Raw genomic sequence first — 26,268 nt, 5'->3', positions numbered from 1 at the left:
CTGGAACAGTGAGTGTCCTGTATGTCTAACTCTTATAGTAGTTTTCTTTGTGTCACGCAAATGTGCTGATAGAAGCTAAGTGACCTTCTGTCCTCACTTCCTATTTTTATTGGATAATGTCCAATCTGCATCTGATCCGGGACATTTCCCACAGTATCTGTCTACATTGCACAACTCTGAAATCTTTAAGGGGAAGTGTTTGTCCCATCACACAGAGTCGAAATGCTTCTCCTCCTCCTCCCCCCTTTTCCGAGGTATATGGTCTTTAATGTGTCTTTTCACAGTTATTACTGATTGTGAGTGAGTCTTTGTTCCAGTATTCTCCTTCCGACACACCCTCTGTCTAAGTTATTATTTCTTCTCATCACTGTCCAAATCACATCCCACATCACATGCCATTTTAGTGGGAGCAACAGCACAAACAAACATTCCTGGGCTTTGTCGCTATGCGTCCTCTTAATGAGCCTCTTGATATGACTTTAATTTCAGTGTTATACAATAAGAGAAAAGTTTAACAGAGTTTTATAGATGTAGGAGTTTTCTAGACGGAATTCGTAAATTCAAGCCATGGTTCATTCTTACGTTGAGTAAATATAAAGACTTATTAGCAGTGAATAGACAAACAAACAAACAACAACTGAGGTCATGTGTCCTCCATAGTGATGCTTCATATTGTAAAGAAACCAAGTATCATAAAACTATGTTTCTCACACACTCCTAAATATCAGTCCCCTAAACATGTCTGTTTTCATCAGATCGAAGAGATCAAAGACAATTTTTAGAAACACCTTTTCTCACAACGTTTAAATAAAGTGAAAACAAAATTCCAGGTCCACTCTATAAAGTTTTTTTCGAGTTCATCCTTGGGTCATGCCGCACTCCTCCACAAATTCCTGCTAATACACAAACGCAAACAAAAAGCTAATCTCCCTGACAGAGGCAACGATTATTAATCAATATAATTGTCATCAATAGCTATATTACAAAAATCTATAATAAGGTTATACAATTCTTATGCATTGAGCAAACACATGACTGATCTAGTTCAGGTTTGGAAAAGTTCTGTCTGTCTCTTCTCATAAAGAAGAGTTTAAACCAAACCTTCACTCAGGGGAAAAGGTAGTCTTTAAACTTCAAAGAATTAATAATATGACTTTTATTGTGATAAATATCCACCCGCCAGTCTGTTACTCCACAATCCACAGACTTTGCAATTAGGAGCAGTTTGGTGCTTTGACTATTGTCCTTATAGAAGAAACTTAAGATCATGAAATATATGGTAATCATGGTAATTATTGATGCAACAGTTTCTATTTGATTCAACAGAAGCATTTTCCATAAAATGGAGAGAAGTGAAAGCGTCTCCGCCAATTTAGAAAAAGCGTTGTACGTGTCGGAGGTTACTCTGCTTCAAGTTAACATCAGAGGCCGAGAGAAGCTTCCTGATCTCCTCTTTCCACAATCTGGAGCTTTTCCCGCTCTACGCCGCTCAAGACGACCATGACATGTGTGATTTTTTAAGCCTCTCATCACGCGACTGATGCAGGAACTACAGTGATTCTGGCGGCCAGCTTTGATGAAGATACGGGGAAGAAACCCACTTACTGCTGCTAAGCTTCGAACCCACATGGGATTATGTGTGCGTGCGTCCTGCCACCACCTCTGACCAGTTATAAAAGTGTATTTCCCTTTATATTTTTAAATGCTTCTAGAAGCTTCATGTGTAACTAACAGTAAATTAGACAATGGTTTATATTAAAGTAGATTGGACTCCATTCATTTTCTTTATTTGAAGCATCCGCAGCTTTCACTTACAGGACTTCACTGATGCAGCCATTTATCCACACAAACGGTTGTGCGATGGTTTCCTTGAAGCCAGATGTGTCTCTAGTGAACACCTGAAGCTTCAGTAAATGATCCATTCGGTAGATTAATCATCAAAGCACTTGACGATGGCAGGTCCACTACACGTCCTCAGATTATTCTCCATGTGAAGATAACTGCATGTGTCCTTAAATGGATCTACACAGGCCAGATGAGCCCAACTAAAGCAAAAGGCCACGAGGTCCATCGTCATATTATGGTATTAAATAAACAGATACACACATATTTAATCAAACCTTTAAAAAGCAAACATCGCTCACAAAGGCAACAATTGGCAGGTGAGAGGTCAGAGTGTGAAGCACAAAGCAGAAATGTCTCTGGACTAATATATTAAATTAAATACAACACACTGCTCCGGATTAAATATTTACATTTATACTCAACTTTAAATTAAAATCCTTTTTAAATCCTCACAGTCACAGAGAAGCAGGACTTAAACTTAAACAACCGATACATGCACTTTCACTTAATTTAACCCTGGGTACCATCCTGCTGATGAATCCAGAAACATGCGTCTCACTGTCCTTCGAGTGTCCCTCCGTTTATAGAACTGTTAATACTTTGAGGGTCGTGGGGGGGAGCTGACAATCCCAACTGACATTAGGCGAGAGGCGGGGTACAGCCTGCACAGGTGGTCAGCGTATTGTCCAACACACACAGACTCACAACCACTCATTTCCACTGATCTGTGTGTGTTTGGACTGTGGGAGGAAGCAGGAGAAACCCCACAGAGTCACTGGGAGAACATGCCAACGCCACACAGAAATATCCCAGCTGGGATTTGGACCAGGAACCTTCTTATTTATCTATTTCTTTTTTAGTACATTCACTCTCCACTATTAATCATCACAGCAAACACCACTGATCACTCTACAGTTTATCATCAGCAGTTCAAACTGTCAACTCTTTCACATGCAGCCATCTTGACATTCAGTCCATCCCTGCGCCTGCTCTGTTGATACATCCTCAACATTTTTATTCAGACACAACAACCTGATATATCTCTGTCCCTTCCTCTTGTGTCTGTGCTTCATTTCCAGATCCTTCTTCTTCTTCTTCTTCTTCTTCCTCTTCATGTTCTTTCTCCGTGTTGATCTGTGCCACTCCCAGTCGGTAGAGTGCATCCCTGATCACCACCTCTCCCGGCTGACAGGCCTTCACCACCTGGTTGATCTGCTGGCTCACGATGTCCCTGCTGGTGAGGAAATCGACCAGACGGTTGTACAGGTAGTAATAGGCTGTGTTGCTGAACACCACCGGTGGCCACCGCGCACAGCTTGACGAGGAGCAGTTCTCTGATTTCTCTGTGGAGTCTTTGTCCAATTTCTCTGTGTGTTCCTTCTCTTTTGCCTCTTCATCGTCCTCCTCTTCCTTCTCTTTCCCCAGCTCAGCCACCAGGCTGACATACGGCTCCAGGTCTCTGCAGAGGGACATGGAGTGGTGCTCTTGAGAAGGAGGCTCTGTGGGCTGCTCTGCTGCAGGAGGGTGGACCAGCCAGCAAGAAGAAGATTTGGTGATGGGGTGGACCTGCTGATTCTCCGCGACCAAGGACAGGTCAGCACTATAGGGCTGATCCTGTAGCTCAGCACATGACACAAACTGAGAAAGAAGATGGAGATCAACACTAATGTCCTTCAACATTCAAAATAGATGGATGCAATTAAAGCAAAGTCTTTGATCTAAATGTAGCAAACATACGGAAATTAGCTTTTTTCCACACATGGTCTAAAGAATGTTTTACAATTATAATTTTAACACAAGATGAAGACTAGAGTTACCACCCTGGGGTTGTATGACTCCACCAACCATTGCAGTTTCAGTCTAAAATATTTTTTTCACACTCATGTGACCTTGACCACTGAAATCTAAACACTTAATCTTTGAATCCACGGAACAACTGGTCAAAATTTGAAGAAATTCCCAGAATGTGATATTCAAGAGGCCAAGAACATGTTTACTGAGCCCACCGTGACCTTGACCTTTTACTACCCATATCGAATCAGTTAATTCTTGAGTCATATCATATCAGGTCATCCTCATTTATAGATGTGTTTTATAAAAACTTTTTTCTCATCAGAAATTACAGTTCCTTAACGGATAAGTGTGAATACAATGAGGTCACTCACCTCTGGCTTTTCAAAGGGGTCACAGAAGCAGCCTTGGTTCCTGCCCCACATCTGTGTTGCCAGTTCTGGATACTGCATGTCTGTACAGAGCGCCACCTGGCGGGCACAGTCACTAACATAGACCGGGGGCCAGTAGCGCGAGGAGAGCAGCAGGTCCACATGATCTCGAGCTGTCTCTCCTCTCACCAAGTACTTAGAGCCGGACACCACCTGATAACATGGATAGGAGAGAAGAGGATGATGGTGATACACAGGGGAGACTTTAGATTTTTAGGTTTAAAAGGGGATCTATAAAAGGGTGAAAAAATGTGAACCTCTGCAGAATCTGAGCTTTGGCGTAGAGAGGTTGTTCGTTTGAATAATGAGTCGGTGTTTTTAAATATGGTTTTACCTTGTGGGGGCAGACCTTCGACAGCTTGCCAGCGGTGAGGTGTGGAGGGGGCTGAGGGGCGGTGGAGAGACCACTATGAACAAGTGTGTACATGGAGACCAGAGACGCCAGCAGCTCATTCTGTCAAAGATGGAGACAGAGAAGAGGCTTTTATTTAAACAGACTCACACAGAGATAAGTCATAGATCAGAGCAGCTGAGGCTGCTTCCAGACATGCACTGAACTCTGAAAGGGAAGTATGTGAGAACACAAATGTTCCGGACATTTTCCAGAATATTACCAGTATATCATTGGAATGTCTGAGTGAGCCCATGCGAGAATACAACAGTTTAAAAAAGAGGTGCCATACATGTAGAAGATGCTGACAAAGACGTGTCATTAAAGCTTTTAGTGATAAGGATGCCAGTCTGGATGTGATGTAAACAAAAACATGTCATGTTCTTCCTTCTGCATGCTCTAATTTCTTTGAGGAACACCAGCCCTCACCTGAATGTTGTGAACATTTTCCTTTGTCTATGAACGTGCCTATCCGGGACTATCTCCTGCTGCATTCTTCATAGGTGAAAGGAAAACCTCGAAAAATGACTGGACCCAATTTTCTTGAGTTCATTTGTGAAAACAGAATTAAATAAAAGGATGAAGAAAATGTTTTCAAGCCAAACTCAAGTAAACCGACTTGCTGAAATACCTCTGGGACCTTTGAGCAAGTCTCAAAGCCTCATCACTCGAAAGGTGCGGGGGAGGGAAGGTGGATTCATTCTTCTTTAGAGCAACACCTTATCACATGATCTGTATCTTTGTTCCAACAGGATCACTGGTTGTCTACAAAATCATTTGACAGTTTACATACTCACTACAAGTCTCTAACATACAACAGCAAAAACAAGAAAGCTTAACAAGCGCAAAGGCACATGCTTCTCAAACACACATACCTTGGTGGAGCCTGGGGGGGCGCTCGCCCCGCAGCCACTCAGTATTGTTCTCAGCTCGTCCTCGTTGTGTTCCTCAATCTTGTCGAGTCGCAGCTGACCGTCATGAATGAGACGCACCAAAACTGATGGATCTCCTGAAACACATGATGGAAACTGTGAGTTAAAAAAAGAAAGAAAGAAGAAAAACAGGATCCGCTGCGACCAAAACAAAGCTTATAATAGCTATGCATAAACCAAAGCAAAACAATTATACACATGATTGTCTCGTTCTTATAACTGATATAAAAATGTTTAAGTGTTCTGAGAACCTACACGATCTGGATAATCCTGATTCTGCTCCTTAATCTGCTTCCTCTTCAAGGAAGCAGATTCCTCTTCAAGGAAGCAGATTGTTAACACAATTGAAACACTTCATATCTTAACAAGTTGAATGAGTGAAATTCAAGACCGATGTCAGGCCCCAGAACTATTGACACTTCCTCATAATAGAAAATAAGGTGATGTAGCCTATAGAATTACCCTTGAAATGTTATCTCATAAACTACAGACAGAGAAGGATGGTGTCCAAGTGTTTGTTGACTCAGTTATCAGTCAAGACGTTTTAAGACTCTGATCGGACAAACAAACAAATGGGTGAAAACCTAATAACCTTGGTGGAGGTAAAAGGTACACAGCTTATAGAAATCAATAAATAATAAATTAGTACAGCATGAAACAGTAAAGTAACACAACGCTAACAAGGTATTAGTTGAAACTGGAAACCCTGAATGAAATGTAGATACAGTATAAATGTATATGTGTATAATATTATGATCTTCTACCCATAATAATCAAAGCATATCCGTGCTCTGAAATCAGCTATCTCTATCTCCTATTTGAACTTGTTTCTCTCTTAGTCATCATTTGCAAACAAAAAAAACTCAGCAGTGACAGGATGAGTTTGTATCAAGGCAGATTCAGTAGTGGTTGAAAAGACTCTGTACCTGAGGGCTCTGGCGTGTGTGACGAGGCCTTGTCTTTCTCTGTGTTGATGACAGCGGGACTCCTCATCAGGGGGGGGATGAAGGGGGCGATGATGGAGGCGTCCACACGTGTGATGGGGATGTCGGTGGGAAAAGCCGCCTGCTCAATAGCCTCGCTCTCCATGGTCAGCCAGAAGTCATCCGTGTGCACCTCATCGGCGACTGTGTACTCTGGCCAGGTAAACTATAGGAACAGTTCAGAGGAAACATAAGAAGCCGTCGCTGCTAAATACACAGATGTAACAATTGGGTTTGATTTTGCACTAATGCTGCAGTGAATCTGTCACCTCCACATTCTTGAGCTCCAGCACATTGTTCGTTTGTCGTTGTGCGATCTCCAGCTTGGGAGCCACACCACAAATGCCGCAGATCATGTCATTGTAATCTCGCACCGTCAGACACTCAAAGGCCCAGTAGCCGCTCAGGAGAAGCTCTTGGATTTGAGATGACTCCTCTGGACTCAGTGCATGGACTGATGCAACAGAAGAAAGACCCAGTGAGAGTCATAAAATACGGATGGATCAAAAAAGGGCTAATTACATTCAACACAAGACATTTGGAGAATTCATGTGAATGCAATGTAATCCAGAATTTACCAGGGTGATTGGGGAAGTGGTCTAGTAAAGTCCTGGCTGCCTGAGAGGGGGCGTGGCCCAGTTTGATATTTGCCCTCATCTTCAGGAACAGGTCGATGCTCACCAGGACTTTGTTCCCAATGTTGAACAAACCTGTCAAAAAACAACACCGACAAAAAAACAGGTATAAAAAGTAAATAACTAGAACGGTACTGGGTAGAGCACACACCCATCAAGATGCAACAAATTTCATATTCAGAAATATCAGCTCCGTGAATCATTCCCTTGGAAAACTGTTGAATCAGGGAATGTTAAAGAAAGTAAAAAAAGAACTCTGGATCTGGATCTGTCCCCTGATCTGTATGTTGATCACTTAGATTTCAGAGATTCTTTCCTGACTCAAACCACATCCTGCAAAGTTTTGTGATAATCTGTACTGTTTTTTTTGTGTAATCTTGCCTAGATACAAACAAACTAACAGAAAACAAACAGAGAGGGTGAAAACATATGAGATGTAATAACTGTTCTGTGATCTTTTCTTTCAGTGCCCCCTAAATAGCAAAACACACACAAGAGTGAAAGTACTAATATTGTGGAGAATGTCCAGGTCTCATATATCTGACCTACTGCTATATAAGTTTACATTTTTTTTTCGGAAGTGACCATTTAGATTTTGAATAAATACCTGTTTAAACAATTAATGCTTCTTTGTAATCGATTTATTCAAATATGTGGGGACCAATCTGCCATGAGAGCGGCATTAAATGGTTTGATAATGTCGCCTCTTTGCTTTTCATAGCTCCCACATTTCAGGTCTGTTTAGGGACCTATAAAAAGGTATAAAGTGTTGAGGAGCAACAACCAGAGCACATCAGAGACGAGTCTATTTGCATTAGAGAAGCAGTTTCATGAATCAACAGCTTGGCAGGGATCTGGAAAATCTACTTATTTGGGGAGAAAAACAAATGATGTAGTAAAAGATTTGTCTGTTATCCTTTCTAGAAGCTAATAAAGCAACATTTTACACAAAGCTGCCTCTGTCTAATTTTGTTTATGTCATCTATATTTATTTTTTAATGAAGTATGTGCATATAAGAAACCCCAAAGTCCACAGAGGCAGCGCTGTTGTTCAGTGATTGTCGCCAACTCTGGCATTTGGTGTGAGACGCCCACTGTCTGGCTTTGTCTCATGCTCTCACGCTGCCTGAACAAATCTCACGCCAAATAATTTGAAGCCTTAAAACCACTGTGGAAATACAGCATCATTATAAATAGACTTTCCGAACATCAGACCTTTTTTTCCCACATTTCAGCAGCAATATTGGTCTATAAAGAATACAGGGTGTAAAAAAATAAACAAAAACAAAACATCAGGCCTCCAATTGTGTCACTGTGTCTAATGGAGACTCAAGTGTAAATTTTTGCTATAAATACAAATTTGAGCTGAACTTGCTGAGTGAGTGTGGAACAGGTTAGATGAGGCTCATCAATCATGTCTCCTTTTGTCACTGAATTAAAGAAAAAATTGTCAGAGGAAGCTGAAGTTTAGTGCGTCCGCTTGCACAGAAAAGAAAGACATATATAAAACCATATGTTACTGTGGTTAGATAAACTGTCCCGACACATTCTTTTAAAGTTATTCTGATACCATTTTTCCCTTCCTGATATGGACTTGGCATTTGGACAAATACCGAGAACAGTTTCAATACCAGTTTATTTAAAAAAAAAAAAAAAATCAACTTACAACCAGTCTCAATACAGCGCAAATACTCTTAGCTTAGTTTAAGCTGCTGGTTTGGGCATTTCTGATGCTGGTATCGCTATATGAAAATCTCTAGTTTTAAAATTAAAGATTAAACGACATACTCTGTAGAGAACACACCTCTCCGCCAAGGCCCAACAGTTCCTTTATGAAACCACTCATAAGTATCAGTCCCCTGAATATGCCTTAAAAAAAAAATCCAAGTAAATTGTATGCGATATTCCTGAAAATGTGGGGGGAAAAATGCACTAGCTCACTGTTAAAGAAAATAAAAATAATGACACCAAAGGTTAATGGGTTCTCCCTTGGCCTGTACCACACTCTGGTTCAGGAAATCTATTTGCATGTGCTTTATCTATTTATTTGTATGCGTCAGTATTTCTAGTTTTTCAGTTTTTCCCCTTGTTTTTGCAGCTGCCACTGTATTCTGCCTACAAACAATGATGATGCCTACTTAGAAGTTTCTGTCAATACACTAAAGATAAATGATGATAATATTATAAAATTATAATGATATAATAGTTGCAGTGTTTGCATAATAATGACAGTATTTACTTGGCACGTGCAACAGCTAAATATTAGAAAAGACTCAGCATTTTCCATAAAAATAAGTCTTCTTATCTTGATATCTGTTGTAGTTCATAGTTCATAGTTGTAGTGCCCCCCTGTGGACAGTCAGGAAACGTTTCAACAGAAACACTGTGTTTGGTTTGCAAACAACAAGCCTAAACAAATGCAGGGTACCACTGCAAATGGTAGTGCTATATATACCCATAATCTGATCTTTGGGAACAACATGTACAGAGTCATGTGTGGCTAGACAATGGACAACAGTGAAAACGTAGAAATAAAATGTACAGGCTGTTGTGAGTGCTGATAAGTGATTACCTGGATGCAGGTCAGTGAAGCTGTGCAGAGCCAGACACTGAACGTTCAGACACACCTTGAGCTGGAGAGAAGCCGTCTGCATCAGTGTCTCAGTCAGCAGCCAACAGTCCTCCTGTCCCGCTACAGTACTACAACACACAAGACACAAGACACAATGCACAAGACACATACACCAGTTTACATTTAAAAACCAAGAGGACTTGCTACTAATAAAATAAGAGTTGTAGGAACAAGAAATATGTCAACCAATAAAAGTCACAATAAACAAAAACACTGGCCTCTCTCTCATTGTCAGACGGATCAAAATCTCTCCTTGTTTTCATCCCGATTCCCATTTCCTCACCTCTGACCTCCTTTGAACAGAGGGTAGTTACACAGGCCACAGTGAGTAGCCGCTGATTCATAGAACTGAGGCCACCCAGTCTCCACCAGTGTCTCCGTTCCGACGCCGTCTTCGTGTTCCTGATGAGACGGTTGAACCAAGATGATCTGGAGACTGTTGAGCTCCTGGATGAGGTTTAATGTTTCCTGAAGCTCTGCGTCACTTTCAGGAATCTGCAGGAAACGGCGCAGGAGCAGCAGTGTGTTTTGCCTCTGCATGTCCCTCTGGGCAGGATTCAGGGCCTGGTATGGATCCAGAAGAGTTCCAGACTGATGAAAGGCAGAAAAGCAAAATTAGAGAAAAATAAGAAGCAATTTGCTGATGTGTTTCCATTAGGGTATCTATTTCTGTAATATTTTATCTTGATGTCAGGATTAATATAATTATATTCACTAGTACAAAACTAAATATAATACTTTACAAATCTAAATATAATACACAAAGAGAAAGACAGTGTTTTTAATGTTAAAGACAGCTTCAAAGCCTCAGAGAAAAAAAGCTAAGATTTATGACTCAGCTCCAAAGGCCTATTGTCATTGGTATTATATCTAGATTTATGAAGGCCAAGAGGAAGCTGCTCTGGGTTTCAAGGTTGTGCTGAGGCTCATAAACGGGGTCAGGAGGTCGGAGATAGAGCTGGAAACTAATCTTACAGTATCTGCACTTCAGAAAAACTTGGCGGACGTAAGCTTTCACCTTCGCTCCCTTGGTGTTCTTCGGGGTCAGCTCACAGCCACATTTAGGGCACGTCGCAGGTTTGTGTCTGTTCTTGTACATGTAGTCACAGGAAGGGTTTTTACAGCGCCCCCTGCCTCGCGCCGTGGACAGTCCCAGGTCCTACGAGAATAAAGACGAGAAAACAAAACATCAACAAACAAGACAAAATAGCATCTCACTTAAGAACATTGATAAAGAAGGAGACAACACAAATAATAGTTGTGTACTGACAAAGCTGGAGACAGTGTGCTGTTTGAACGGCACGACTGACACAATGTTCACCCTCCCGTCAGTCAGAGCGGAAACCGGCTGTCGTCCATCTGCTGAGTCAGGAGAATCCTATGGAAAGACATGCTGAGAGTGAGGAGACTGGAATAGATCTGCATCTTCTGTGTGTTGACGTGTTTGTGTGTTGTGTGTTAACCTGCTTGGCTGTGGTTTTGGGGACCGTCTGGCCCAGCTGCTTCAAAGTGCTGGGTTTGAGACCTGAGAAACTCTCTCTGGGAGCTGTGCTTGGAAAAACAACCTCATCAGCTGAGAGAAGAAACACTCCCCTCCCTACATGTGTTTACAAATACCAACAATAAACACTGGAAATAATAAAGATAAGACTAGAATAAAATAAAAAGATAAGATTGAGAAAATAGATTCAAAGATAAATTATGCACAGTACCAGGTGAGGATTTGTTGTTGTTTGCAGTCTGGTGTTTTCCCTTTTCAGGTGGGACAGTTAGGATCTGAAACAAAGCTCGTCCTACAAACATAATCACAAGTAAATATCTAAATCCATATGCTGACAGATTCTGTCACACCATGTAGCAGGTTTAATCTGACCTGTGTTGTAATAGGCTGGGAGGATGGGTCTCACAGGCCTCTTTGGAACAGTGGCTGCGCTTCTGTCTTGAACTTGGACTGAAGCATCTTTTGGGCTGTCATCCAGTGGTCTACTCCTAAACAAAAGGGAACAAGTAAAAACAAGCTATTCTCAAACGTCATAGTCCTATTAATCCTATCCAATTAATATTTTACACTTCTACGCATTTCAGCTTTTTAAATAAACATAAAAAGTTTTGAAGAGAGATACAAATAAAGTGAATATTACCAAAAAGATGATCTAGACACATGGAAACTGATCTATATTTTTGTTTAACAATTTACACCAGCATTAATGCTTCAGTCTGCAAATAGGGTCCTTGCACATTGTGAATTGATCTCTGTCCACAAGTAAAAATATATGACATTAAAAGCTTTTACATGGACTCAAAGCTTAAATCATAATGGAAACTTACTTCGGTTGTTCCTTTGACTTGGTGCTGCTGCCCTCTGGTGCCTTTCCACTGAGAACTGCACGCTGCTTTCTGGAGCAACCGTGAACTTTTCCCTCTTGTTTGCCCCCACCAGCGTTTGTTTTACTGACATCAGCATTCCCGTCCTGAGCAGCGGGCTGTGTGGGTTGACAGCCTTCACCAGACTCGGTTTCAGCTTTCTGGGGAAACTGCTTAGATGCTGCTTCTTTCTCTTGTTTCTTCTTTGCCTGATGTGATTAAGTTGATAAACATAGCACGCAGGTCAAAACTGGGGCAACTCACTGAAACAATACTAAAAGATTTAGCTCAACACTCACTGCAGGTATCCATTTTCCACCCAAGCTGCTCCCACATTCAGGGCATGTTGGTGGCTTGTGGCGGGTGACGTACACAAATGAACATCCGGGATTCAGACACCTCCCTCGACCTCTCCTGGTGTATGTCTTCACAGACTAGAGAGAGGAGGGAAAGGACTTAATGTCTCTTACAACAACACACACTAACAGGACTGGTATTCAATAGAGTGCACACACCTCCGTGGCAATAATAGAACTAGAATAACTGCTCTGGGGTTGTTTGCTTCTGCCAATCAGTGCAGTTTCCAACAACAGCTTTTTCCGGACTCAATTGATGTCACACTAACCTTTGACCACTGACACCTTATCAGTTCATTTTTTAGTCCAAGTGACAAGTGATCAAAATGTGATGAAATTTCCTAAAGGCAAACATGTTATGTGAGGCCACCCTGAACTTGACTTTGGACCTTTGACCACCAATCACTTTATCTTTAAGATTAATTGATCATTTGGACCAAATTTGGAGAAATTCTGTTTCAGTGTTCCTGAGATGGTGAATTCTCAAAACCAACCATTGTTTTAGACAACCTGAAAATGTGTGAAGCCACCGGCTGTTGCGGTGGAAAAGAAATTAAGTAATATGATTCATGATTTTTGGTGCAAATGAGCTCAGCGCTTTGTGTTATCCTGCTGACAAATAAAGAAAAACGGACTGACGGGGTGAAGACATAACTTCCTTGTCTGAGGTTATAATCAGATTATTCAGAAATAGATATTTAATTTTTCTAATTTTCTTTTTCTGAACACAACCTATTCCTATGCGGATATCAATAAAGTGCATGAGTACAACAGGTTCTTACCATTTTATATGAAGGTTTGTCACTTTGTTCCACTTTGGCTCCTACAGAGACCATCATCACAGAGCCAACACCTGCCTTGGGCTCCAGTAGATTCTGAAGTGAAGGAGAAATCATTTACCTATATAATTTAAACAGCTTTGTCACTTAAATGGTGAAATATGTAAATTTCTACATGTTAATTTGTGATAATCTCACCTGGGAGGGTATAATGGCAACCACCTGCGTATTCTCCCCCTGTACTTGTTGCACCATGGCCCAGCCATAACCACTACCAGCAGCTCTTGTCTCATTTCCTTTCAGTGTGACCCCATTTGCCGTAAGGTCAGCGGAGCCCTGGGCCTCTGCGGAGGATGGGGAGGAAGGTGGGACTCCTTGTTGGGCTGTGGGGCAAGACACCGTTGCTGATTCCTCTGCCATGTTATCAACAGCAATGGGCAGCTCAGAAAGTTCCACCTCGCCGGCCAGACCTAGAGTTGTTAACTGGGGCTCTTGGGTGAAGGAGACAGAGGACAAGCCTCCTTCAGCTGGAGGTTCCAGAGATTCCAGGGTCCCCTCCGACTGAGAGCCTCCAAGATGCTGATTTGAAGAGCAGCCTTTGGATAAGAGGAAGTAGCTGGCTCTGGGAAGGATCTTGCGGAAGCCGGGCGGGTCTTTTGAGGAGCTGAGTGATGACTGAAGAGGATAAAAGAACCTATTCATATGTAATGATGTTGCATTACAGTAGACACCAGTGAATCAGGCTGGTGCAGAAATGCAGCAGGAAGACGTATCTTTGCTGTGATAATTAGTGAAACGGGTCACTTCATTCTGACTTTATCTGTAGTTGCATGAGCCAAATCTATTGAAACAAATAAAATACTTTTTATTGCATATGAGTGCACTGAAGTGGTTAATCATTAAAAAGGACTCAGCAGCTCAAACTAAAACCAGCCCTCCATCACCCACAGACCTTTTTAAAGAAGATTGGCTTGGGTTGACTGCTCAGCAAAACCATTAATGTACCACTATATGATCTACATGTTTTTAGCAAAGAGAAAGTCATCATACATACAGGCTCTATAAACATTATTTATTTTAAGTTTTAATTATTTGTTATTTTGTTGATATTCCCTCTTACACATCTCTTGCACTTCTGCCAACCTGGGAGAGTGATTCAGATTCAGATTCTCACAGAAACTGCTAAATGCCATTTAACTATGAGCACAACAATAGCATAGACATTCATGGGGACACCCAAATGATTGTTTACATTACAAATGTTTGCATTGTTAATGATTTGTAACAGGTCGTAATGTATAGTTCAAAATTTTCATTAAAATAGGCCGGTCTATTCTAGAATTTGTGGTTATACAGGAACTTTTTATGTGGAGGATTAGTGACAAAGAGGCTGCACAGGTACAACACTGAGTCAGTATGTATTAAAAAAGTTGGTGCAGCTTACTGTATCCAGCCCTTCCTTCTCAGTCTTGGCCTTTTCCAGGTAATAGGCTTTTTCAGCCACACTGAGTCTTTTCCAACTCTCGCTGATTCGCTTGTTGATCTCCGACTGTGGCAGATTCGGTACTTCCTGTTGCATAAGCTGGTGAACATCAAAGTAGTAGAGCAGGTAGGCAGACCTAAGACACACAGATCCCATGTGTACAGTCAGTGCATGAGGATGAGACAGACAGCTTGGACTTGTGGAGGCTCAATCCCTCCAGAGCCCTTCTCTCTGCTGAGATGATTTTAACAGTGGTGTGTGAAAGTCCTACAGGCGATGTTATTACCTGGGCTTCTTGGTTTTTTCAACATTGTCTTCCTGAGCTTTGCTTTTCCTCTTTTTCGGGGTGGTCACCTCTGTTGGGTTGTAGCAGCTTTCCACCTCATACACTTTCTCCATGATTTCCAAAGATCTGGGGACAACAGCATGTGATCATATTTGTTGGAGGCGGACATTATCGCAGAGGTGTTGTATTGAAGTGCATTAAATAATATCATGCATCTAACAGACTGAGTTGCCTCCCCTTTAAATGCCAGCAGCAGTGAAATTCTAATGCTTTTTACAGGAGCCATATAGACACACAGAACATAGGGGCTAATGAAAGCTGATGAAAGTAGGACAGGCTTGTTCTTCAAGCAGACAAAAAACAGCTCTGCAACATGACACACAATGGGAACTCTTCAGGAGACACAACATGTCCAACCCACTGGTCCTTCCCTGCTTAAGAGTAGGTGTAATGGCGTGTGTTTATACTGCCTGTACCGTCTCCTGTTATCCAATGAAAAGCCTTCTTGTTGAAACCTTACCCACGACGGCCCGAGCCTCACAAACTTCTGTCAACAACCTTTAGGAGTCGCGGAAACACTCCGACATGATCTCGAGGGCCGCTGCAGCTGAGCAGGCTCCATTCTCCATGTTGTGTGGAAGCTTTGAGGAGAATTGGAGTCTGTTAACGGGCTGCGTTTCTCTTCGACTTGTGCTAAACATGGCGGCTTCGTTGCTATGGTCCTCGGCCAATCAGAGGCAGGAATGAACAAGTGCAGGCCAATCACAGGAGACGTTTTTGACACGTGAAAGTACGGCGTGCGTTCCGTAACACGACGGTACAGATCGTGGCCACCAGAGAGCGCTGTTTTTATTTATTACCATTATTATTATACTAATAATTTATTACAATGAAACGCCATCAAAGAGACCAGGTAAATCAATGGTTTTCACCGAGTCCATAAAATTATAAATTAAATTCTGAACGACCTTCATATGTACATATGCACACTACTTAAGTTTTTACTAATAAGACACATTTTAATTTATATGTTATTGAAATCTTTGAGAAAGCTGGCACAATAATTTCGTTAGTAATGTCAGTATATCTTAATTTGATTGCATTTATTGCATAAACAGGGGAGAGGTAAATAAAACTATATTGCAATTAATTTCAATATTTAAGTAAAAGCGCCATCCAGGGCAAATGCGTCGCTTTATAAACACAGATACTTGTGAGTGGTATGGAAGCTCATTTCTATTATTAATTTCTATTTGTATATATATAACTCCTTTATTTTTCTCAAAATCTTCATTCTTTCAGGGACACACTTTATTTCCTACAAGACAAAACTGCGGGCGTAACTACTAGAGTAGACCACACTAGTCGAGCACAGGCGGTAGCTCAGGCCGTATGATCCGAGCACCGATCAGCCCACTGAGCAAACATGGCGGATGACAAGGTGAGTGAGTGTCCGTGCTCCGGCTTTAAACGTCTTCTCCTCACTCAATCGCACCGCCTTATTTTGAGGAAAATACCCGAAAGAAAGACGGTTTATTCCAGAAAGAGTTGCTTCTGTGTTGGAGTCAAATAATCCGGACGAGGCCGAGTCGCCCCTGAACGAATCGGTCGATCCCTGATCAGGCTGAAGTTTTGCTGTTGTTAGCTAACGAGACAACTTGGAGAAATCCTGCTTAGTTGGACGAGCGCTTCGTGTTAAAGTGTGTCATTAGCTGTATCTGTGTACACACAAGACGGGTGTGTGGTTCTGCAGCAGCGTTAGAGAGCCTCATTCTCAGCAGTGTTGTTCCTCAGTTGCCCTTTACACACACGTGACCCCCTGTGTTGCCATGTGTTTCCCTGTTTTCCAGGATCCTCTGAAACAGTTGAGAGATCTGACGCATCTCAAATCTCAGCTGGAGGAGATCCAGAGGCGAGTGGAGAGCGAGGCCTCTTTAGGAATTCCTCAGGTGAGCTGGCTTCACAACTTTTTATAACTGATCTCAGAACAAGTTATTAAAAGACACTTAATGGTTTCTGCTCGTAGTTTACAGTTTTATAAACAATTTGAAATGACATGTCTCAGCTGAATGTTATAAAGTCCAAAAGTGAAGGTATTTGCTTTTTATATCCTAGTTTAGATGTGTTTATCATATTAAAATCTTAAGAGAAAACAATAACACTTTTATATTTTGTTTATAAATCATCCAAAATGTTTTCAACAATCCTAAAACCCTGGTGACCGAAATTACATATTCTGCGTTAAACCATGTGAATAATTGCCTTGTTTGTTTTATTGCTTTGACAATATCATGAGATGTCCCCTAACTGTACATATGTCCAGTTTTATACATCTGTATTTCCTGTCCTGTGCAGGGACACTGCTGTAAATCCTGTTGTTACCTTTTGTCTTCTCTCTCGTAGGGAGGCTCAGTTTTGGGATCTCCACTTCTGAAGGGCTTCCTGGCCGGCTATGTGGTGGCCAAGCTACGCTCCTCTGCCATCCTGGGAGTGCTGCTGGGAACTCTAACTGGCATTTACGCGGCACAGAGCTATCAAGTGCCCAACATCGAACGGACAGTAAAAGATTATATGAACACCTTTAAAAAGGGACCAAAGTAATCTGGGCCGACTGCTCGTCCTCACCGTGGCAGAGCAGACACGAGAGGAAGTGGTGTTGCAGCTGCTCGACCGTCAGTGGCTTGTGGCAGATCATCAAGATTTCCTGATATAACTGGATCTTCATTCGGGACTTAAAGAGTGGGGTGCTGTTTTCTTATCAGTATTATTGCTTCATTTTTCCAGTTAAATGCAGATCTGTTACTTCTTCACTTGTAATCGTTTGATCTTAAGACAATATGTAATACTTTGTGCCTACAAGGTTTGGTCCAGATAATTTCACAAATCATCTTTGTTTTGTTGCCTGGAGCAACTTTCTTTAGCCCATTATATTTAGAATCAGCCATTTTAAAACAGGCAGCAATGTTTCCGAACCTTTTTAATTGTTGAGCTGAAGTAACATAAACAGAGTTATACAGATAATGGTACGTCTAAAGTATATTATGAATGCTTTTTAACTGGTTGAGATTTAGAGTTGTCCATTTTTTTTAAAAAGATGGTCTGAAGTGTGGGGTTTTGCACTGTAGCTAGAATTTAGATTAACTAGGAAGTATTTATTTAGCATCGCTGAGGATGATCGTGATCCCGAATGTGGGGACGAGTTCCCCGGCGAGGATCAGGAGATTTTGGGTGAAAAGGATTCAGTGGGGTCTTCTCCTCGGGCTGATGGTCGTCATCTATGGCTCTCACGCGCCACTCATCACTCTCACCAAAGTAGACGGTCGAGTTCCTTTCAATCCGTCGTCGTGTGTCGTCATGATTGAGTTAACCAAACTCCTCATCTCGCTGGCGACTCTTGTTCTGACCGGGGGCACGTCCGCCTTACGCGCGCCTCCTCATCTAGTCCTCGTGGCTCCCTATGCAGTCCCCGCCATATTGTACGCCCTCAACAACAACCTGATAGTCGTCATGCAGGCCCACATGGACCCAAGCTCGTACCAAGTCCTCTCTAATCTGAAAATTGCCTCCACTGCTCTGCTCTACTCGGTCTGCCTGGGTAAGAGGCTCCGGGCTGCCCAGTGGTTAGCCCTGGGGCTCCTCATGGGGGCCGGGGTGTGTCACAGTTACAGCAGCTTGGATACAGGGTACCCTGAGAGGGCGGAGGAAGGGGAGGGTCCCCGGCTTCACATCACAGCTTGGGGGCTTTTTCTTGTGCTGGTGTACTGCTGCGTCTCAGGGCTGGCAGCGGTTTACACAGAGCGGGTGCTGAAGAGCCAGAAGCTGCCCCTCAGCCTGCAGAATCTCTACCTCTATGTATTTGGTGTGGCCATCAACGGGCTCTCCGCCTTCTCCTCTGTAGCGAGCGATAAGAGCTTTCTGGAGGGCTACTCGGGGGCAGTTTGGCTCATCATAGCAGGGCAGGCAGCTAACGGACTGCTGATGTCTGTGGTGCTCAAGCATGGCAGCGGGATCACTAGGCTGTTTGTCATTTCCTGCTCCATGCTGGTTAATGCTCTGTTGTCTTGGGCGACTTTAGGACTGCAGCTCACTCCTCTTTTCCTGCTGCCTGTTTCGATGGTTGCACTGGCAGGTTACCTTTACTACATGTAGATGAGACCGGAACCTCCAGGGCCGTTCAGCCCAAAAAACAACTCATCACATTTCATGTTTTGTTTCTTCTGCTGTCTCTGCCTTCTGAGTCTTGGACTGAACGGGAGTAAATAATCCAACACATGAGAATTTGCATCACATTTCAGAGTTTTATTTATAATTCTGTTGAACTCAATGCAAGTAAAGATCATGTTATCTTCAGTAAAACGTGTCTGGAGAGTGCTGCTATCGTCATGTTTTTTCTGGTTTGTGTCACATTCTCGTTCAACATCAAAGATAAAGTGTGACATGGTGTATAAAAAATGTTTTTGAAACAGTTCTGTGTTTCATGATGTGCAGTGAGCGTGCTCTTTTATTATCAGTCATTGTTTTGATAAGGGTTCAGTCTTTGGATCAACTCTCACAGCCAGAGCATCCTTTAACTCTCCCAGTGCTGTAGAAAGAACAAATTATCATCTCTGGGCATTTCTTCGATATTTTACATCAGTATCTGTAAATTTACAGTCGCTCTGGTGGAGGTTAAACCCACACTGACCTCTGTGGAGTTGTCTGTTGTCGGCCTGCAGCTGCTGGTTCTGTGCAGAGAGGTAGACGGCGTCCTGCACAGCCTCCAGCAGCACACATCTGTATCTGCCCTCTGACGTCTTCCTGTGCTCCTCGCTCACCTCACGAAACGCCCTGAACACCTGGAGACCAGTGAAGCGAGGCGCCGAGAGGCCTGGGTTTAGTGTGAGAGCGATAACAGCCACGGTGCTTCTTTTTGCAAACATTTAACGGCTGTCTTCATGATTTACAAACAATCAGACAACAAATGAGAATCTGTGTCCTTGACGTAGTGTTAATTTGCAAAATCCTGTTAACTAATTATATCCAGTGCAATTCAGTCCTTAGATTTGAGATTTCAAGGTGCGCTCTGAAGACTTTAAATTTCAAATGCCCTTTCTCAAGCACTGAACCCGCTAATCTACCAATAACAATACTATAAGAATATGAGACGAAAGCTAATTGAAGATATTTTTCCCAATTTATGAGATTCAATGAAGGAAACGATAAATTAATACAATTGAACTGGTGAAGTGTTGGAATCACTGCTGATCCAACAGCCTCCCACCTGCAGACTCTCCTCCCTCAAACAGCACAGCTCCTTCTGCTGTCTGCGATACTGGTCCTGCAGATCTCGCTCTGCCTGCAGGGCCTCAGTGCGTAGGGCCTCCATCTGCAGCACCAGGACCTGCCTCTCTCTGGTCAGCACCATCAGCTCTCTCTGGGGACCCTCTGTCTAGCAGGTGAATGGATCCAATTTATTTTTTATAAATGCAAGGAAATAACAGAATTAAGTTGCAAATGCAGTGGTTTCCTCCATCCGCCATAAATCTAACCCTGCATTAATTTAAACTGACTCAGCATCCCCAGCTGCGATAGATCACAAGCTGCATAATGTCGAACAAGGGCATCTCATTATCTCACCGGTAGCTGCTCCTGCGCCAAGTCTCTCTCCATCTTCTCCACCTCCTCCTGGATTAATCTCCCATGATCCTCTTTAAGTTGCCTCCTCCGCTCCTTTGCTTTATTATCTTCCAATTGAGACTGGTCATTAAATCGGCAAAACAAACAGCTTAGCGTGCGTTGGCCACTCAAGCGCGCACAGATCTCATTTGTATGTTTGATGGGCTATTCACACAGCAGTGCATGCTTTCCAGTCAGCTGTAAAGGTTTAAAATATCAAATAAAAAATGGCAGAAATTATACACAATGCTTTACTTGTTGACACAGGTCAGATTTCTCTGTAAGGGCCCCGTTCTTCAGTGTCTCCTCTCTGAGAGCCTCCTTCAGCTCCTGGATTCGAGCCACTCTCTCCATGACCTTCTCCACGTTCCCTTTACCCTCTGCGAGATATAAGAAAAACACGATATCATCAATGTTTCCAAAATTACACGCTTTTCATTTATCACGGCACATTACCTCTGATGTGTTCTTGCATCTCTAGTTTCAGTTGGTCTTGTAAATACTTCTTTGTGTCAGTTCCCTGTCTGTGATCACTGCTGTGCCAGTTGGGGTTCGGGGTCGATCGACGCTCCTGACTCAGTGAGAAACAAAACATGAAGCTTATCTGGTTAGACTGGAAACACATGTCAGATGTTACTGTTTTGTTTAACTTGTGAGTGAAGAGGAACCTGTGTTTTGCTTTTTAATTTCTTCGACTCGTCCCTCCTTCTCTCCCATGACTGATTCTTCACAATCTGTTGGACAGATCACAGACTATGTTTCAGTTATAACTAATTTGGTCCCTACAGGTACAGGTATATGTATACGTGTATGTATAGGTATAATTATAGGTAAAGGTTTATGTATATGTATAGGAACAAGTATATAGGGACATGTATAGATACTTTAACAGGTACAAGTAGTGGTCAAGTTATAGGTACAGGCACTGGTAGAGGTGCAGGCATACTGGTACAGGTCATGGTAGAAGAAGAGACATATGTATAAGCAATCATAAGTATAAATAAATGTGTATAGGTGTAGCTATAAGTATAGGTAGAAGTACATGTACAGGTAGAAGTAAAGATATAGATTTAGGTATTGTTATAATTATAGATATAGGTATAGGTATTGGCTCATGTAAAGAGTTACCTGTAGGTTTTGAGTCAGCTCTGCCAGCCTGTGAGTGTTCTGAACTTCACTTCCACACTGTGACATCATCATGTTTTGCAGTCTCATGATTTCCTCCCGGATCTCCCGTTCGGCCGCTCTTGGACTCCAGCGACCAACAGTGGCTTTATTCACTAGGCCCCTCACCTTCTGGGCCAAAGCTAAGGCAGAGGGGGTCTCATTATCCAGAAGGCCTGGTGGGTAAGAAGGAGAAGAGGGAGAAGAGGGAGTTCCCCATCAGTTCAACACGCATGTCCATGTATAATGAAGTTGAGGATTACTGACCCTGCAGGTTGATGCAGTAAATGAGGACCGCTCTGCTGTTTCCTGTCAAGGCCTCGTTAAGGAGGAGAGGGAGGAGCTGGTCAGCTGTCGATGCTCCGCAGGTGATCTGGTCCACAACCTTCACCAGTGGACTGACTCTGGGGAATATTCAGCTTACCATTGAGTCCAACACATTCTTATGATGAGCTCATCATTTCCCTCTGTGTATTGTATTGCGATAAAGCAGTGTGCATGACTAGCACATACCTTTGGGTACACACACATTCAGACATTGCTTAGAATTAGTATGTAGTATGGGTGTGCGACACAGGGAGGGGTGTGAAGTGAGAATTCTTTTTTTTTCATTTTTATGTTGCATGAAGTTGCAAGGCTCCTTTATGCAAATAAATTACTTGATTTGTTTGAATGTCACAATATCTGGCAACATAACTCTGTTGGTGAAGTAATTAATGTGACCTTGTTGCCGATTTCACTTAATTTTGACTTGACATGGAAGGAAAAGCACCGGTGCTCTTTAACAATGGCTCTGTTGTATTGCAGTGAGTCTGCATGAACAAAGCCAGGTCCCTGAAAGTGACGCACCGATAAATGTAATTTAATTATTATTCTGTTTTTTTCATTTGTTTAGAACTGGGTCTCTCCTGCTGCGACAGGTCTGCCATGAAAAAGCCTGTTTTAGTTTTCTGTCATTTGACTGGTGTGTTTATCCTCCTCCATCATCACTGTATTGTAAGGTTTCTATAGGAATTTTTGCTATATAGCAACAGCCAAATTGACAATGATTCTTGTGATGACGTTATCAAACCCAGAAACAAAGAAATGTCATTAAGGTTTGATTTACCTTTATTATAAGTATAGTGGCACATATTGGCACACATAAAAGCACATACCAATATGTCTATAAAAGCCAAAATCTTCCAATTTATATATGAAGAGGATTCTAGTACCTAATATTCTTCAGTGATGCAAACGTGCAAATACATTTTTAACATACTAAAGGATAAAGTGTTACCGGTGCCCAGAACAGAGCTGAGCAAGCGATTCTGGTATGAATCCAGATATAAGTTATCACAGCAGACAACTGAACTGTGTGTGAGTATCAAACTGACCCTCTGAGGTCCGTCCTGCTCGCTCCTCCTGCCAGGCTGAACAGCTGCAGCCGGCTGCGGCACATCTCCGACCCCTCCTCCTCCTCCCGATGAAGTTTCCACTCAACAGCCACTGAGAACAGGAAACTACATCTGAGGGAGAAACACAAGTTCACATGTTCGTACATTTCAGGCCCAGAGCAAAATGGCGATGATTAGAAAACTCCTCACGTGCAACAGTAAAATGCTTTGCTCTGTTGAAATGAAGCCAGTTCGAGGTGATTCAGTTGATGTTCTACATGGACAGAGTTCATGTGAACTACCTGTTGGACATGGAGTCTGCTCGGGCCTTCAGTGTCTCCCTGCAGGTTTCATACAGAGCAGAGGCTTCCTCTTCTGAACACACACACACCTCACACACACCTCCTACAAGACTGGGAAGATAAACACACTTGGGTTATGTTTTATACACATGACAGTGCATACAGGGTATAAGTTTTAACATAATCCATCCCAATTTGTATTTGTTACTCTGGGAGCAGGGTAATGTTTTCGCCCCTGTCTGTAATCGAGTGTGAGTGGCCGTACGAAATACCTCAACACTGCATGGACAGATTTAGACCAAACTTGGTAGAAATGTTGTAATTTATCTTATTGATATATTGGTGCCATCATTAGGACTCACCTTCCAAGGACTGGGTGCGTGACAAGTTTTAAAGTCTGTCTGTTGGGGCTGAGCACATCCACAGCACTGCCATCTGGATAAAACTGAAACACCAGAAGTTATCCTGCACCACATTGTGCTCAATAGGGATTTATAGCAACGCCGTGTCAGACAAGGACAAACCTGGAGGAACGACACAGAGATGAGCGACTCCTCTTTCACCTGCGACAAGATGCGACTGAACAGCTCTGCCAGGAGCTGAAGGGAAGTCAGGAGGAAGATTAACGGACAGAAAATATCTCATCTGGCGACGTGACTTGCAGTTTGGATTTTGGGGGCTGCACCTGTTTGATGACGCTGTGGTCAATCAGAGAGCGAGTCCTCTCTGTGGGGACTCCACATATCTATGGAGGACCATACATGACATAAGTAAAAATAAATAAATAAATAAATGTATAAATAAATACAGAAATAAATAAATAAATGAATAAATAAAAATGGAAATAAATAAATAAATACAGAAATAAATACATAAATATGTTAATACCAAAAGAAATGTCAAAAGAAATGTCTTAAATATATTTTAACATTTATTTTTTCCCTGATACATTTCCTTTGCATTTGCAGTGTCCTTATGCTAATGAGAAAGGCGGGCCTAACCGCAGTCTCATGCAGGATTGGTCACAGGAGTGTAATGATCCAGCCCTACTACTTCTGCCTTTCAATGCTGGTGTCCAGTAGCTGTTTGCAGCGTTGAGCCAGTTCACACTCAAAATGAACTAGTTCAAGTTCAGAGGGTTAGTTAAGGTTATTTTTTATTGGGATGATTTAGGTGTCAGTAGTCCTGACTGTGAGCGTCACGTCTCGTGTTGTACTGAGCACAAGGAGCGAGCCGAGAGGAGGAGGAGGAAACAGAAACTCCAGCTCGGTACAAACCACCTGCAGCTTCTGCTGTGATCATGAAGCCGCTGATCTCTGAGCAGATGTGACCAGAGAAACTCTGTGTTTCCACTGTTTCCACTGTTCCACAGAGTCACTAACTGGCTGTTGCATGGTGAAGAGCTCAAGTCTCAGTCACTGCCCGTGTCTCTGAGCGAGTGTGTGGCACAGCGCAGGGGCTGTGTGTGTGTGTAGCTCAGTTGACCAATCCTGCTCGAGACTGAGGTTAGGCCCGCCTTTCTCATTCGCATAAGGACACTGAAATCGAAAAATAAAAGTTGGAATAAATGTGGAAATAAATAAATAAATATGGAAATAAATGCAGAATTAAATAAATCAATGTCTTAAACTTATTTCCACATTTATTTATTTATTTCCACTTTTATTGCAACTTTTATTTATTTCCACATTTATTTATTTCCACATTTCAGTGTCCCTATGCTAATGAGAAAGGCGGGCCTAACCTCAGTCTCGAGCAGGATTGGTCAACTGAGCTACACACACACACACAGCCCCTGCGCTCCGTCACACACTCGCTCAGAGACACGGGCAGTGACTGAGACTTGATCTCTTCACCGTGCAACAGCCAGTTAGTGACTCTGTGGAACAGTGGAAACAGTGGAAACACAGAGCTTCTCTGGTCCCATCTGCTCAGAGATCAGCGGCTTCATGATCACAGCAGAGGCGGCAGGTGGTTTGTAACGAGCTGGAGTTTCTGTTTCCTCCTCCTCTCGGCTCGCTCCTTGTGCTCATTACAACACGAGACGTGACGCTCACAGTCAGGACTACTGACACCTAAATCATCCCAATAAAAAATAACCTTAACTAACCCTCTGAACTTGAACTAGTTCATTTTAAGTGTGAACTGGCTCAACGCTGCAAACAGCTACTGGACACCAGCATTGAAAGGCAGAAGTAGTAGGGCTGGATCATTACACTCCTGTGACCAATCCTGCATGAGACTGCGGTTAGGCCCGCCTTTCTCATTAGCATAAGGACACTGCAAATGCAAAGGAAATGTATCAGGGAAAAAATAAATGTTAAAATATATTTAAGACATTTCTTTTGACATTTCTTTTGGTATTAACATATTTATTTATTTATTTCTGTATTTATTTATTTATTTCCATTTTTATTTATTCATTTATTTATTTATTTCTGTATTTATTTATACATTTATTTATTTATTTATTTTTACTTATGTCATGTATGGTCCTCCATACATATCAGCAGAGCTCCGTTATAACCCGCGGACATGCAGTCAGTGAGAGGCTGCAGGAGCTCAGCATGGACACTCTGCAGATGGCAGTTTGCACCAACGTCACAATATTTAGAAGTGATGGAGAGATGTAGAGAACTTTGGTGGATTGACATGAATCTGAGGTCAGAAGCTGTTTGGTACCTGGAAGTTGTCGACAGTCACAACTTGGTCAAAGGAGAAACACGATTCTTCCTGGTTGAAAACAAACATACAGCAGTGAGAGTTTACAGAGGAGCGCAAATGGCTCAAAGCTGATTGGTGACTGTGAGGAAATGTTCTACCTTATTTCTTCCTGGCGTGTAGCTCAATTCATGTCCGTCTT

At 42.3% G+C, this 26,268-nt stretch overlaps 4 protein-coding genes across 6 annotated transcripts; 2 read left to right on the top strand and 2 right to left on the bottom strand.

Annotated features, from left to right (window-relative positions):
• Positions 1 to 2,109: 2,109 nt before the first annotated feature.
• Positions 2,110 to 15,598, bottom strand: hmgxb3 (HMG box domain containing 3). 2 transcript variants are annotated; one of them, XM_062394019.1, is made up of 21 exons: positions 15,429 to 15,598; positions 14,909 to 15,034; positions 14,584 to 14,758; positions 13,338 to 13,814; positions 13,143 to 13,235; positions 12,304 to 12,438; positions 11,969 to 12,213; positions 11,514 to 11,629; positions 11,353 to 11,433; positions 11,104 to 11,186; positions 10,911 to 11,018; positions 10,659 to 10,799; positions 9,924 to 10,231; positions 9,581 to 9,708; positions 6,952 to 7,083; positions 6,643 to 6,827; positions 6,317 to 6,539; positions 5,334 to 5,467; positions 4,402 to 4,521; positions 4,011 to 4,220; positions 2,110 to 3,483 (listed from the first exon to the last, which is right to left on the bottom strand). In XM_062394019.1, exons 2-21 carry the CDS (start codon positions 15,019 to 15,021, stop codon positions 2,860 to 2,862), a joined length of 3,831 nt encoding a protein of 1,276 aa, XP_062250003.1. In that variant the 5' UTR covers positions 15,022 to 15,034; positions 15,429 to 15,598; the 3' UTR covers positions 2,110 to 2,859. The 2 variants fall into 2 exon arrangements, with proteins under 2 accessions (XP_062250003.1, XP_062250004.1); XM_062394020.1 differs by lacking the exon at positions 15,429 to 15,598 and having other exon boundaries at positions 14,909 to 15,370.
• A 619-nt stretch (positions 15,599 to 16,217) lies between these two features.
• On the top strand, positions 16,218 to 17,992 carry LOC133959289 (SLC35A4 upstream open reading frame protein). Its single transcript, XM_062394407.1, has 3 exons — positions 16,218 to 16,349; positions 16,759 to 16,857; positions 17,312 to 17,992. The coding sequence occupies exons 1-3, from the start codon at positions 16,335 to 16,337 to the stop codon at positions 17,507 to 17,509; spliced, it is 312 nt and encodes a 103-aa protein (XP_062250391.1). The 5' UTR covers positions 16,218 to 16,334; the 3' UTR covers positions 17,510 to 17,992.
• Positions 17,993 to 18,075: 83 nt separating this feature from the next.
• Positions 18,076 to 19,373, top strand: slc35a4 (solute carrier family 35 member A4). Its single transcript, XM_062394404.1, has one exon. It carries the CDS (start codon positions 18,080 to 18,082, stop codon positions 19,055 to 19,057), a length of 978 nt encoding a protein of 325 aa, XP_062250388.1. The 5' UTR covers positions 18,076 to 18,079; the 3' UTR covers positions 19,058 to 19,373.
• si:dkey-201i24.3 (golgin subfamily A member 6-like protein 4) lies at positions 19,358 to 22,410 on the bottom strand. Of its 2 annotated transcripts, XM_062394406.1 has the most exons (9): positions 21,995 to 22,410; positions 21,692 to 21,903; positions 21,232 to 21,297; positions 21,020 to 21,134; positions 20,819 to 20,943; positions 20,525 to 20,644; positions 20,169 to 20,336; positions 19,593 to 19,743; positions 19,358 to 19,490 (listed from the first exon to the last, which is right to left on the bottom strand). In XM_062394406.1, the coding sequence occupies exons 2-9, from the start codon at positions 21,776 to 21,778 to the stop codon at positions 19,420 to 19,422; spliced, it is 903 nt and encodes a 300-aa protein (XP_062250390.1). In that variant the 5' UTR covers positions 21,779 to 21,903; positions 21,995 to 22,410; the 3' UTR covers positions 19,358 to 19,419. The 2 variants fall into 2 exon arrangements, with proteins under 2 accessions (XP_062250390.1, XP_062250389.1); XM_062394405.1 differs by having other exon boundaries at positions 19,398 to 19,743.
• Between the last annotated feature and the right edge of the window lie 3,858 nt (positions 22,411 to 26,268).

The sequence above is a fragment of the Platichthys flesus genome, chromosome 8, assembly GCF_949316205.1.
Source record: "Platichthys flesus chromosome 8, fPlaFle2.1, whole genome shotgun sequence".
NCBI classification, from domain to species: domain Eukaryota; kingdom Metazoa; phylum Chordata; class Actinopteri; order Pleuronectiformes; family Pleuronectidae; genus Platichthys; species Platichthys flesus.
Note: the sequence above shows the minus strand (reverse complement) of the source record. Positions and strands in the feature narration are given on the sequence as shown.

What these genes read in the sequence shown, in the direction of transcription:
- hmgxb3 (XM_062394019.1), bottom strand. Translation starts at nt 15,021, where the DNA reads ATGGAGAAAGTGTATGAGGTGGAAAGCTGCTACAACCCAACAGAGGTG. An exon ending in ACAAACCTTCATATAAAATG is followed by an intron (nt 12,439 to 13,142) that starts GTAAGAACCTGT and finishes TCCTCTCTCTAG; the next exon opens with TCTGTGAAGACATACACCAG. An exon ending in ACCCCTTTGAAAAGCCAGAG is followed by an intron (nt 3,484 to 4,010) that starts GTGAGTGACCTC and finishes CTTCTTTCTCAG; the next exon opens with TTTGTGTCATGTGCTGAGCT.
- LOC133959289 (XM_062394407.1), top strand. An exon ending in CCTCTTTAGGAATTCCTCAG is followed by an intron (nt 16,858 to 17,311) that starts GTGAGCTGGCTT and finishes TCTCTCTCGTAG; the next exon opens with GGAGGCTCAGTTTTGGGATC.
- slc35a4 (XM_062394404.1), top strand. Translation starts at nt 18,080, where the DNA reads ATGATCGTGATCCCGAATGTGGGGACGAGTTCCCCGGCGAGGATCAGG.
- si:dkey-201i24.3 (XM_062394405.1), bottom strand. Translation starts at nt 21,778, where the DNA reads ATGAGACTGCAAAACATGATGATGTCACAGTGTGGAAGTGAAGTTCAG. An exon ending in TGGCGCAGGAGCAGCTACCG is followed by an intron (nt 20,337 to 20,524) that starts GTGAGATAATGA and finishes TTCACCTGCTAG; the next exon opens with ACAGAGGGTCCCCAGAGAGA. An exon ending in TGAGGGAGGAGAGTCTGCAG is followed by an intron (nt 19,744 to 20,168) that starts GTGGGAGGCTGT and finishes ACTGGTCTCCAG; the next exon opens with GTGTTCAGGGCGTTTCGTGA.